Consider the following 12,902-nt stretch of genomic DNA (forward strand, 5'->3'; position numbering starts at 1 on the left):
TTTCTTGCTTTCATTGTTTTACCTTCAAATATTATAATGCTTGAGGGTAAGGAATACACAAACACACACACACACACACACACACACACACACACACACATACACGCCTCCTGGGCTACACTAAGCACCAGGCTGTCTCCTCTGACTTTAACAGTGACACCCCCTCTTCTACTTTTGGGGCTGGCATCGCCCTCAACAACCACTTTGTCAAGCCCATTTCCTGGTATGACAGTGAATTAGGCTGCAGCAACAGGGTGGTGGACGCATGGTCCACATGGCCTCCAAGTAGTAAGACCCCTGGACCACCACCCCCAGTGAGCACACAAGAGCAAGAGCGAGACCCTCCGCTGCTGGCGAGTCCCTGTGGCACTCAGTCCCCCACCTCAGTGAGAATCTCCCCTCACAGTTTTTATGCAGACTCCCTGAAGAGCGGGTGCTTAGGGAGACCCACTTTGCCATGTGCCATCAATAAAATCCCCTGTACTAAAAAAGAAAATTGCCATCAAGTCTAAGCTAATATGTTACTGAGTAAATACCTAAGAAAGATTATTTTGAGCACATTTCCTAAACAAACAGCAGCTAATTAATATATGTTTTAAGTTAAATACATACTAAACAATGCTTCTGATAAAAAATTATACAAAAATGCAAATAAAATGTTGAGGATGTATCTTTTAGAGCATACTTTCCCAACCTCAGCACTACTTGCATTTTGGACTGGATATTTCTTTGTTGGAGGGGGATGTCCTATGCTTTGTAGAATGCTTAGCAGGATCTCTGGGCCTTATGCACCACATACAAGTAATACCCCCATCTCCCCACTTTCCTAGCTTGTGACAATCAAAAATGTCTCCAGTCATTGCCAAATATCCTGTGGGAAGAAAAAACAGCTCCCAGTTGAGAACCACTGCTTTTAAGTGTTTTCAATGTAACTAAATATTACTCAACAACAAAGAACTCTACTCCTGAGCAATTATCTTTCAATGTTGTCATTCTGTACTGCAGGTTATCGCTGGATGAGAGTCGAAGTGTCAGAAAATGTACCGTGCATTTTAAAATGAACTTCCGTGGCCTGTCCCAACACTGTAGGCTGCAGGGTTATATGAGAGTTCTGTGGACACTTCTTTTATTATTTTGAAAAATATGGTCCAACATATTCTTTCACCAGAGAATTTGTTTTCCAGGATCAATGAGAATTTCATATACACTTGTTGATTTATCTTTTTAAACATATTACTTTTCTTTAGTGAGTCCCTTTTTTTGTGGATCGCATTTATTAAAACAGTTACTAATTTCAGAACATTTCTTGCTTTCATTGTTTTGCCTTCAAATATTATAATGCTTGAGGGCAAGGCAATACACACACACACACACCACACTTATATAAAATTTGTCATTCATCATGGAAGGACTCATGTCCACGGTCCATGCCATCACTCCATAAAGAAGACTGTGAATGGCCCCTCAGCGCAACTGAGGTACAACAACCACAGGGCTCTCCAGAACATTGTCCCTGCTTCACCACCCTCTTGATGTCATCATATTTGGCAAGATTTTCTAAAAAGCAGGTCAGGTCCATGACCGACACATTTGTGGTGGGGACATGGAAGGCCATGCCAGAGAGCTTCCCGTTCAGCTTGGAGATGACCTTTCTGCAACCTTGGCAGCACCAGTAGATGCAGAGGTGATAAATCTCTCTCTCTCTCTCTGTGTGTGTGTGTGTGTGTGTCTGTGTGTGTGCACAGACCATTGGTAGTTTTTAACATTTAAATTCTTTATTTTCTTTTTTTTTTTTGACGTGGAGTCTCGCTCTGTGGCCCAGGCTGGAGTGCAGTGGCGTGATCTTGGCTCACTGCAACCTCCACCTCCTGGGTTCAAGCAATTCTCTTGCCTCAGCCTCCTGAGTAGCTGGGATTACAGGCACACACCACCACAGCCGGCTAATTTTTGTATTTTTAGTACAGATGGGGTTTCACCATGTTGGTCAGGCTGGTCTTGAAATCTTGATCTTATGATCTGCCTGTCTTAGCCTCCCAAAGTGCTGGCATTACAGGCGTGAGGCACCGCGCCCAGCCTACATTCTTTATTTTCTTGAACACCATGTTTGTCAAGAATTACATGGCACCACCTCATATTATCTTATGTCATAAAAGTAACATAAGATTACTTTGTAAATGTTTAGTAAAAAAATTATGAATGATGTATATATATATATACACACACACTAATATATATATCACATATATGCAACATATATATGTACACACACATGCATATATGAGTTTGGGGCAAAGCAATGGCAGCAATTGCTGTGGGTGCAGAATCAGATGAACCCTTCTAAGAACTTCTTCTTCATGGAGCAGCTCTGTCTTCCATAAGGATAAATAAAAGAAATCCCAGCTTGCCAAGGAAGAAGTGGACATCAATTGCAAGGGCAGGGCAAGAAAGAAGGGTTGGCAAGGGAAACGTACATAGAACATTTGTGCTGAGTGCAAGAGGATGAGGGTCAAGGGAAAGCACAGGAACACAAGGATCCCAAGTGCCAGCCTTAGTGTCATGAATGACTTGATAAAAAACGATTTGAAATGTTCTGTTGACAAGCATATTGTGAGTTTTCTCATCCTTCTTTTTGGGGATCCATCCAAAACCCAAGAAGACTCAAACTGAGTGTGACTATTGGCTAATACATAGTGGAGTAAGAAATTCCTCACCCACTTTCCTTCCCCTTACCTATGTAAGTCACGTCCACATAAAGTTCATCCGAGAAACTGCTTCCCATCTGGTTAGTGGCATTGACCATCATGATGTATGTCCTCCACATGGAGGTGTACTGCTTGCCAAAGTGGCAGGAGTTGGGGCCACCAGTTATGTAGTCTGGACATTCATGCATGAGTGTCTCTCTGCAATAAGTAATGTATTAGGAATGAATAAGAAAGTAATAAAGAGAGTCTAGTTTTTTTCTTCATAGATCAATACCACTGGCCTTTGGGTATCAGAAATTCCAAGTGCAAAACCCAGAGGTGACAAATAGTTCCTTAGGCTTCCATGTTCTGCCCATTTCAGCTGGGAGTGAGAGAGGGAAGAGCATGTTGGAAAGGTTATTTTAGGGCCTCAAGTATTCTTCTTCCCATCAACCCTTCCTTTCTATAAGTGTTCTTGTGGGCTCGGGGACCTATATTCCCTGCTGATAAACACTCGAGCTTTCAATGGCCCAGGCACCACCATACCCAGGTCATGCCCATTGGGTTGCCTCAAGAAATTGGAACTTTCACCTGTCCACACACAGAGGGGTCATGCACAATGCAGCAGCTATTTCACGTATGTGTTGAATTACTTTTCATTTTTTAAAAAAGGGTTCAAGAGGACAAAAACTGATGTTGGTCCATTTCAGACTGCACCAAGTCAGCAATAAAGTGAAGTGACGTTGAAAGGAGGTATTTCAAGCCCACGTGGCTCAGTAGGCTGCTCACATTTAGACTCAGGAGCCTCAGCTCAAGACACACTGCACAGGGGTGGAGGCTTGTTCAATTCTGGTTGCATCTGAGTTCCTGAAATCTGTTTACATGATGTCCCTTTGGATTTCAGCCGGGATGACAGTTTTGTGTACAACAATGTGCAGTCATTGGAAAGTGGGCCAGCTGTCTCTAACAGCAACTAAATATTTTCCTTTCTGAAGAAGAATGCAGCTCTCCCATGATTTCCAGGAGGGTCTCACTGTCAGCGTAACAAAATGTTTGCACAGAGATGATCTGGTTTAGCCCTCATTGCAACCTTAGGTCCCAATATGTCCTCTAGGAGATCGTGGCTCTTGGATCAGCAATGTGCTGAGGAAAAAACCTCACCTTCTTTTCCCTACAAGGTTCTTTATTTTCTTGAACATGAAACAAGTTTGAAAACCTAATATACCATATTTGTCAAGGATTGTATGGTACCACTTCACACGATCCTACTTATTTTGCAAAAGTGACATGTTTAGTTAAAAAAAATACAAATGGCATAAGAATTATAGATGAGCATTTAAGATTAACTAGCAATTAAGAAACACTTCTATGGGGCCTCAGGCTGCAACCTAAGCTGTGAGAGGGGATTTGAAACATTACATCAATATTGGGTCCATTTAACCATTTGACCCTTCTGCTGGTGACAGAAACAGATTGATGGGACCCAAGCAAGTGATGAAGTCTCAGGGTGAGGAGACCTAGGGTGGATGCTCAGAAATGCCAAGCATCAGCATCCAGTAACACTGATATTGTACTTCTATGGCTGGTAACCTTATGTATATTGACACAGCTCTTAACAGACATTAACAGGAGAATGTGGGCATGGACCTTAGACTCCCCTTTCCCCGGTGGTATGAACCTTACTGGTGTAAATTCAGGGATGTGCTGTCACTCAGAACCAGTGTTTCTTTGGCCTGGAGAATGGGAGTACTCATGTGGGGTTTCATAGGAGAGAAGGGAACTTCTTACCCTTCCCTGTGGTAAGTCAGTGAATAATTGGTAGGAAGTCCTCCATCTGTCCCAGGCCTCCACCAGCAGGTGAATGTTTCCTTATTGGGAGAACGACATTTAAAGATCTCAGGTTTTCCAGGAGGTAACTGTCCTAGAAAAAGCCAGAAGCCACTGCATCAATATTGAGGTCCATTTAACCATTTGACCCTTCTGCTGGTGACAGAAACAGATTGATGGACCGAAGCCAGCGATGAAGTCTCAGGCTGAGGAAACCTAGGGTGGATGCTCAGGAATGCCAAGCATCAGCATCCAGCAACACTCCTCTGTGGGCTGCCCTGATGTTGGCATTGCTCTTAGAGAGCTTTTTGCTGGGGTGTGTGTGTGTGTGTGTGTGTGTGTTTGTGTACTTTGAGATGGAGATAACAATAGCCTAGTGACCAACTGCAAAATTTCAACAAAGAATGAGCCTTGAATGCAAGATAGACACATATTGGTTGAAGAGTGTGTGGTGGCCCTTTTGTAATCCCACAAGGTCTGTAAAGCTGATACCCTCCCTCAGCCTAAGGGGACCATACAAAGAATCCTTCCCAGGTATGAGCAACCTGCAGACACTCTGGCAAAACACTGCTCTATGGTACTTCTCCACTCAGCTCACCAATCTCCATCTTTCTGCCATCCCCACACAATGAACTCAACTTGTTCCTGATCTTCTGTCCGTTCACTACATCGCTAAAGCTCCCTGTATCTGGGCGTCCCTTCCTTCCTCTTTCCCCATCTTCTCCTTTCCTTCCCCTTTCCCTTCACTTTTTCTTGATTTTTTTTTTTTTTTTTGAGATGGAGTCTCACTCTATCGCCCAGGCTGGAGTGCAGTGGTGCGATCTTGGCTCACTGCGACCTCCACCTCCCGGGTTCAAACAATTCTGCCTCAGCCTCCTGAGCAGCTGGGATTACAGGTGCACACCACCACACCCGGCTAAGTTTTTGTATTTTTAGTAGAAATGGGGTTTCACCATGTTGGTCAGGCTGGTCTTGAACTCCTGACCTTGTGCTCTGCCCACCTTGGCCTCCCAAACTGCTGGGATTAAAGGCATGAGCTACTGCACCTGGCCACTTTTCCTTGATTTTATTCAGCTTTGATCTTGTGACCCAGACTCACAGTCTGTCTCCTCATCCACCCCATCCCCATTTCTGAATCTTGGTTTTTAGTCCTTTTTTTTCTCTTAGATTTTCCTCTCTTTCCTTTGTGTGTGTGTGTGTGTGTGTGTGTGTGTGGTGAGGTTGCAAAGGGCTTCCTTTGGATACGTAGGGCTTCAAGAGTGTGTGGCCCTTTTGTAATCCCATAGGGTCTATAAAACTATAATTTGATGGATCTTTTTGGGGTAGGAGTTGTGGTAAGAGGTAGGAGAGTAGCCAGCTCCTCTCCTGGTTCTGAGCAACTACTGTTATCTAAGAGCTGTACCCAGTTCCAGACTGGATGCTAGAAGGTCTCAGTGAGGTGATGTGAAAATACAACACCAAGAGTGTAAAATTTTTAGTTGCCAAATCCCCAAAGCTCTTGGCAAGCGGGCTCCCATTTCTCTTGCTTGGATGTCAGGTTCAAAGAGGACAGCAGAATCCTGGGAATTTGCCCTGATACTATGGGGCTGGGAAGCCACCATGCTCGCCTACAAGACTTCAGCTGATCCTCTTTTTTGTCTAGCTGGATGCCCTAGCATTGAGTTTAGGATATCAGGAGCAGAGAGGAGCGCTTTCCGACATGGGTCAGCACCTCTGGGGGTTCTCTCTGTTTTCTCCTCTACCCCTCATGCAGGCTCCAAGGCCAGAGTTTCTAGCTGAGCACCAGAGCAGAAACAGCAGGTTAGGAGGAGACCTCAGTGAGAAGAAATGCATGGGAAGAGGATTCTCTAGGCAGAGCTGGCCAGAAAGAGGAATTTAGTGGAATGGCATGTTGTGGGACACAGGCTGGAGCCCAGGACACCAGGCTAGTAGTGTCAACTGAAACTCACCTACCCTCCTGCTCACAGGCCCTGCTAAAACCCGTCCTTGCCAGCCCGGGTCAGCTCTGCCAATATTTGTAACATTGCTCATCCTCTAGGGACAATTTATTCAGGAGAATGTGTTGCTGGGAGTTACAGCAAGAATGCAAGTTTTTGTTTTGCTTTGCTTTTGTCATGAGTGGGGAGAAGTGTGTGAAGTAGAAAGAAAAGTTTATTTAAAAAGTTCAAAGCCTATGGTTCCATAATGAGCACACTCGGAAGCCAATTAGGGTGATCATTGATTTCTTGAGTATTTGGTTTCTCTTGTGGGTCATTCTGACCTCTGCTTTCCCCTTTTTCTCTCTCTGAAAGCTTCTCTTTCTTATTTTACTGTTTATTAATAGTACCTTCAGGAAACTCAAGAGAGGAGGGTAGATTTGTAAAATTACAGTTAGACAAATGTTTCCATCATCTGCATTAGAGGAATTAATGGACTTTCTCAATGCACAGAAACACGGAGAAAACCACACAGGAACTACATATACAGGTATGTAGATGCCCACACAGAGCTCGCATCAAAAGTACACACACCACACACACACACAAAAATATACACAGGTGCATACTCATGGAAGTACATACTGGTATGCACACAGGTACCTGCAGAGAAGTGTGCACATATGGATATACACAGAACACACACAGACATGCATAAAAGTATATACATACAGGTTCAGACAGAGAGGCATTTGAAATCAGGTCCATATAGAAAAGTTAATATATATACAGGTACATATAGAAGTCTGCACACCCAGAAATGCACATGGGTTGACATACAGAAGTGTATAGTCACAGGCACCCACCCTCTCATTTAGCTGTAGACTTCATTTCTCCTACTAGCACAGATAATAGAGTTGGCTGTACCTGCTTCCTGCCATGTAACAGCAACCTCTTATATCCCATTATGGTTTTTCAAAGAGTTTTCATATACATTACTTCATCTGCAGTAGAGGAAACATCACTATCCTCACTTTGAGAATTTGGAAACCCAGAGAGTTAGGTAATTGGCTCTAGGTCACACAGCTAGAAACTGGCAGGACCTGGATTAGAACTCAGGTCCTGTCTTCTTCAGAGCCGTTTCATTACACTCCTGAAATGAGGACAGAAGGCAGAGAGCACAGTGACAAAATTTTGCATTAATTGCGTTAATTTTTCTGCATTAACTTTAATGCAAAATATTGCAAATAATTTAACAGCAGCACATAACACAGCATTTTCATTTTTCATAATGGCATTGCAAGAAGACTGCATGGACTCTCCCCCCTGTTGACAAACACCCCAGGCAATGAAAGACAGCGTGATAGTCTCTTACTTACCATTCAGAAGGCAGGTGTTGAGAAAAAGTAGCAGAATGAAAATGGTTGCAGATGCCACATTTTCCTTCATGTTGGCTGCCTTCTCTTGCTGCAGGAAATGTATCAGAAGTTCACTGGAAGAGAAGGTACCAGGTAACTTTTGTGAAATGGCAGTCTGGTCAGGCACATCCACCACTTTATTCTGGGTATTTGCAACTGATTGTTGCTCCTTGCTTAATGTGAATGACAAAATAGGAGGAAAGGAATGTAGGAAAATGTAACAGGGTTGGATGGCTTGGCACAGAAACATCAATTCACACACGCTGGGAAAATTTCCACCACCAGAGGTCCTCAGATGACAAGGTAGAGAGTTCAAGGGGCATCAAGGCAGTCAGTTCCTCTGCACACACCCCAGAGAAAAATTGTTCTCTTTCCACCCCATAGCCACCTAACAATATATCATCCATCTTATGTAACATAGATTGTATGTCCTACGGGAGAATCCTATGAGGGCTCTTGCTCTGGTCCATCAGCCAAAAATTGTCCAGGCTAAAAAGTCAGTACCCTCAGTACAATCTCAACATAACCATGCTGATTCCACCAAATTAGGGAGGCTTTGAAGGTTCAAGCTGAGAAGGTTCTGGAAGTCTTCTGGGTTGTATGCATTACCGCAAAGCGAACCACACAGTGAACTCTAGTGAACCTCCACGTGGTTTCTTTCTCCTGTTTGGACCACCCCATAAACAAAAGGTAATAAATTCTGGTAATAATTTAAATCCCTTGGGTTCAGAGTATTAAGTAAATTCTGAACCTGCAGGGGTTGGGAGTTTGGAGTAATTTATTATTAATACTATTATTATTACCCTTGGAACAATGTTCAAAGCCTCTAAATGGCCTTGTAAGAAAAAAGGATTTTTAAAGACATTTGGAAAAAAAGGCTCATTAGTCTTGTTGGACTTCAAACAACTGAGAAAACAATAGATTTAATAAACTAAGTGTAAATTCTTAGAAATGCACGGCCTAAATTTCTCTTTAAATTTTTATTGTTTCATTTTGTTGTTGTTGTTGTTGTTTTAATCAAGGGAAGAACATTCAGGATCAAAGCTGCCAATCTTGGGACATTTGAAACGTCTGAGTGTGTTTGATGAGCCCCTGAAAGACCAGCTTTTGCTACTGCTCCTTGTGGGACGTACTCAGAAATGGAGAAACCATAGCAACAGGCAACAGTAGAGGTTTGGGCACCCAGGTACCATCAATTAGCTCTTTTTTTTTTTTGAGACGGAGTCTCGCTCTTTTGCCCAGGCTGGAGTGCAGTGGCGCGATCTGGGCTCACTGCAAGCTCTGCTTCCTGGATTCACGCCATTCTCCTGCCTTGGCCTCCCGAGTAGCTGGGACTACAGGCGCCCCCCACGATGCCTGGCTAATTTTTTTGTATTTTTAGTAGAGACGGGGTTTCACCGTGTTAGCCAGGATGGTCTCGCTCTCCTGACCCCGTGATCCACCTGCCTCGGCCTCCCAAAGTGCTGGGATTACAGGCGTGAGCCACCGTGCCCGGCCAAGTAGCTCTTTTATACTGAGGCTCCAGCTTCAGTAAAGGATCCCGGTCCAGTGGTGGATCCTGTGAGGTGACCCGTATTTTGTTCTTTTGGGGACCTTCTACCTGCTCCTACAAGATTCCTTCCAAGCAAATGCCCTCCCAGGGTGCACTTTCTAAATCACCCACTGCATCTCACCCCTGAGGGTCATCTAATTAAAATCAAGTGGTTAAAGACTCCTACTGGGTTTAAAATAATGCCTAACACTTCTGGAGCGTCTATTATGGGCAGGCACTGGGGAAAGTTAAGTACCTTAATCATGTAAATTTCATTTTGTTATCACAACAGCCCCGTGAGCAGGTACAGGTTTTAACAGATGAGCAAATGGAAGTACAGAGATTTAGTAGATTGTCAGTCAAATGCCCATGGGAGAAAGATACTTGGGAAACCTGAGAGCCACTGAGAGATCATCCTGACTTGTGGAAAGTCTGTGATGGGGGTGCAATTATTCCCCCTCTGTGGGAGAGATGGTGGAGACAACAGCCACTGACCCACGGTGAGCAACATCAAGCCTTGGGTGAGTGTGGCATTCTGAGTAGGGGCAGGAGAGCCAGAGCTGAGAGAGGCCTTCTCAGCTACTGCCCTACTTATGCCCAAGGACCTTAAATACTGTTGAACTCATGAATCCAGCCTCATTAGGTACATATAGCCCCAAATAGTTCTTTATCCTGCTGATCTGGTGATCTCAGCCTGGCTTAGAGATGAGATTCTATCCACTGGCTGAAGACTTTCTATAATATCCCTTTATTGAGACTTCCCTTCTCTTTTGGGCATTGCACTAACATGCTGAAGATCAACATGCTATAAATCAGACCTTCATGGTGAGGTTGGGTGCTATCTAGAGAGCTTTGCCGAAGCAGGGCTCCACGCGTTTTGCAAAAGAAACTCTGGGATGGGAAGCAGAGTGGGTCAGGCAGCAGTAGATATTAGATATTGTCATCTGCTTACGTGTTCTCATGTGCTAGTACAGGATCAAAGAAACTCTCCTAAATAAAGTTTCCCTATAATAATGTCTTCAGGAAGTATTCTATGAATGAAAAAAAGCTTCCCTTTGGGATTTCCTGAGACACATCCTGGAATCTAGTTACTATTATGCACTTTCTAATGCCTAAAACCCCCATGCCAGGGAATTAGACATACTCACAGTGGCGTCACGGTTGTGTTTCAACATGATTTCCCAACTCATCCTGCATTTTCTTCCCAGGAAGGCAAACACAATGGGGGTAATTTAACCTTTAGAGAAAGACAATCACAACTTCTCACCCCTAAAGGGGCTATGCTAAATGTTAATTAACTCCGATCACACAAGGAGATGCTTCTCAGCACTAGGCACATCTCTTGTTTATCCACCGACCTTTTTTTTTTTTTTATGGCTGGCAGACACTAAGCTGGGGATAAATTAGGTTTTTGTCTCTCTGAGTCCACCCTGCATTGCACTCAAGATCTTGATCTAGGGCAGGCGTGGCCTTCTTATTCTCTCCCAATTGGGACTGGAATATCCAATGAGGGTCCTCATCTTTTTAAGATGTTATAGCAGCAAATGGCTCCAAATATTTGCAGTTCGGTTAGCAAAAAGTCAGCCCCACACATCCTGGGGACTATCGTCTTAGGCATCACTCCTCAGCAGCTCCTTGGTTTTGACTGAGGGTTAAAAATGCAAGTGGTGGATCTGAAGAGCAGGTCCGTAGCAAGTTTGCAGCCCCCACACCTTGCCCGTGGCTAGCTGCCTTGGTTTCCTTGCTTCCCAATCTTCAAAGACTCTCTTACCCTTAAGCTCCTCCCCTTACCATATTCAAATATGCCTTCCCACCATGCTGTGGCCCACCGTGGTATGAACGCCAAGAAAAGTCCCTTCTCCCTTGTGTTGCTCGGCATCAATGCTGATCCTGTTTAGGCCCTCTCTTTCCAAAAGCCCCTCTTCATTCTCCCTTCCATTAAGCCAAGTCTCTTCCACATAGGCCAACAGTTAAGAAAAAGGTCCAGCAGCTTGTGCTTTTGAGAAACTAGAGCCAGTCTTCCTACATGGAAAATCGGGGCCACACTCCCATGGCCTGGGCTGACCATACTATCCACATTAGGAAGGGAATAACATAGGAGAGGAGGCAGTGTGGCCTCATGAGAGTTAAAAATAAACCTGATCTGAGCTCCCAACATACCACTCCCCACTGTCAACCCCTCATCCTCTGCAATACCCTCTCTTAGACTTCACCTTTATGTTCTGGCCAATGCAGTCCCCAAGCCAATCCTGCCTGCCAGCAATCTCAGCCCTACCATTCTGTGGAACTTGCTCCCAAGACTGGTATCCGGTGATCCCCCCGAGTACAGTCCCCAACCTGTCCTGCTGTATCTGTTGCTGCAATCTTCTACTCAGGTTTTTGACTCAGTTTTCCTAACTCCAGAAATGGACCCTGCCATCCCTGTTAGGCAGGGATTCTGAGGTTCTTTTTAGCTCTTGCAAACTCAGTTCCTGGATAATCAAGCAAGGCCCAATCCAACATTTGAATTTTAGACTATCATACATATGACATGCACAAATTGTAAGTACAGTCATGTGCCACATAATGACATTTCAGTTAATGATGGACCATATATATGATGGTGGTCCCATAAGATTATAATGCTGTATGTTTACCGTTCTTTTTCTATGTTTACATATATTTAGATACACAAACGCTTACCATTCTGTAACAATTGCCTACAGTATTCAGTTCTGTGACAGCTGTATAGGTTTGTAGCCTGGGAGCAATAGGCTATGTCATCTAGCCTAGGTGTGTAGTAGGCTATACAATCTAGGTTTGTATAAGTATACTCTATGATGTTGGTACAACAATTAAATCTCTTGACACATTTCTCAGAACTTAGCCCTATCATTAAGTGACATTTATGACTGTATTCTGCTCAATGAAGTATCACAAAAAGAATATATCTATGTTACCACTCAGGTCAAGAGATTAACCACCAGTAGCACCCCAGAAATCCAGCTTGCAACTCCTCCCAATCTCTACCTACTCCTTCCTGATAGAAACCATTCTTCCAACTTCTAACAGTACAGATTAATTTTACCTACCTTTGAACTTTATATAAATAGGATCATACAACATGCATTTTTTGAGTGTGTGTGTGTGTGGCTTCTTTCATTTCACATGGTTGTAGGATTCATCCCTGTTGTTACATGTAGTTTTACATAATTCATTTTCATTTCATCTCATTCATTTTCATTCATGTTATATTGAATGAAATACCATAACTCATTTATTCATTCTACTGTGTTGATGGACATTTGAGTTGTTTCCAGGTTTTGGCAAACTTTGGGTTTTGCTGAGATTGATCAAAACTCGAATGGCAGGGAAGCCCTGTGCATTTCATAATCACTCTGTGCTACCCGCCATATCTCCTGTTAACCTAAATTAAATTTCAAGTGCTTTTTTTGTCCTAAAAAGGCAAAAAGTCTCATTTCTTGCAAACAAATTTTGAATACATTCATCCATTGTTTTCAGTATTAGGCACTGTGTTAAGGGCTTCCTT

The 12,902-nt window shown here is 43.5% G+C and overlaps 1 protein-coding gene across 2 annotated transcripts in view; it reads right to left on the reverse strand.

The window, feature by feature from the left end:
• Nucleotides 1-12,902, reverse strand: part of PRLR (prolactin receptor) — a 164,226-nt gene that overhangs the window by 17,598 nt on the left and 133,726 nt on the right. For both annotated transcript variants that reach the window (XM_004058975.5, XM_055367706.2), the window contains exons 3-5: nucleotides 7,804-7,916; nucleotides 4,470-4,602; nucleotides 2,731-2,900 (exon numbers count right to left, since the gene is read on the reverse strand). In XM_004058975.5, coding sequence (XP_004059023.2) covers nucleotides 2,731-2,900; nucleotides 4,470-4,602; nucleotides 7,804-7,873 — 373 coding nt within the window. In that variant the 5' untranslated portion in view covers nucleotides 7,874-7,916. The remainder of the gene's footprint in view (nucleotides 1-2,730; nucleotides 2,901-4,469; nucleotides 4,603-7,803; nucleotides 7,917-12,902) is intronic.

The sequence above is a fragment of the Gorilla gorilla genome, chromosome 19 (assembly GCF_029281585.2).
Source record: "Gorilla gorilla gorilla isolate KB3781 chromosome 19, NHGRI_mGorGor1-v2.1_pri, whole genome shotgun sequence".
NCBI classification, from domain to species: domain Eukaryota; kingdom Metazoa; phylum Chordata; class Mammalia; order Primates; family Hominidae; genus Gorilla; species Gorilla gorilla.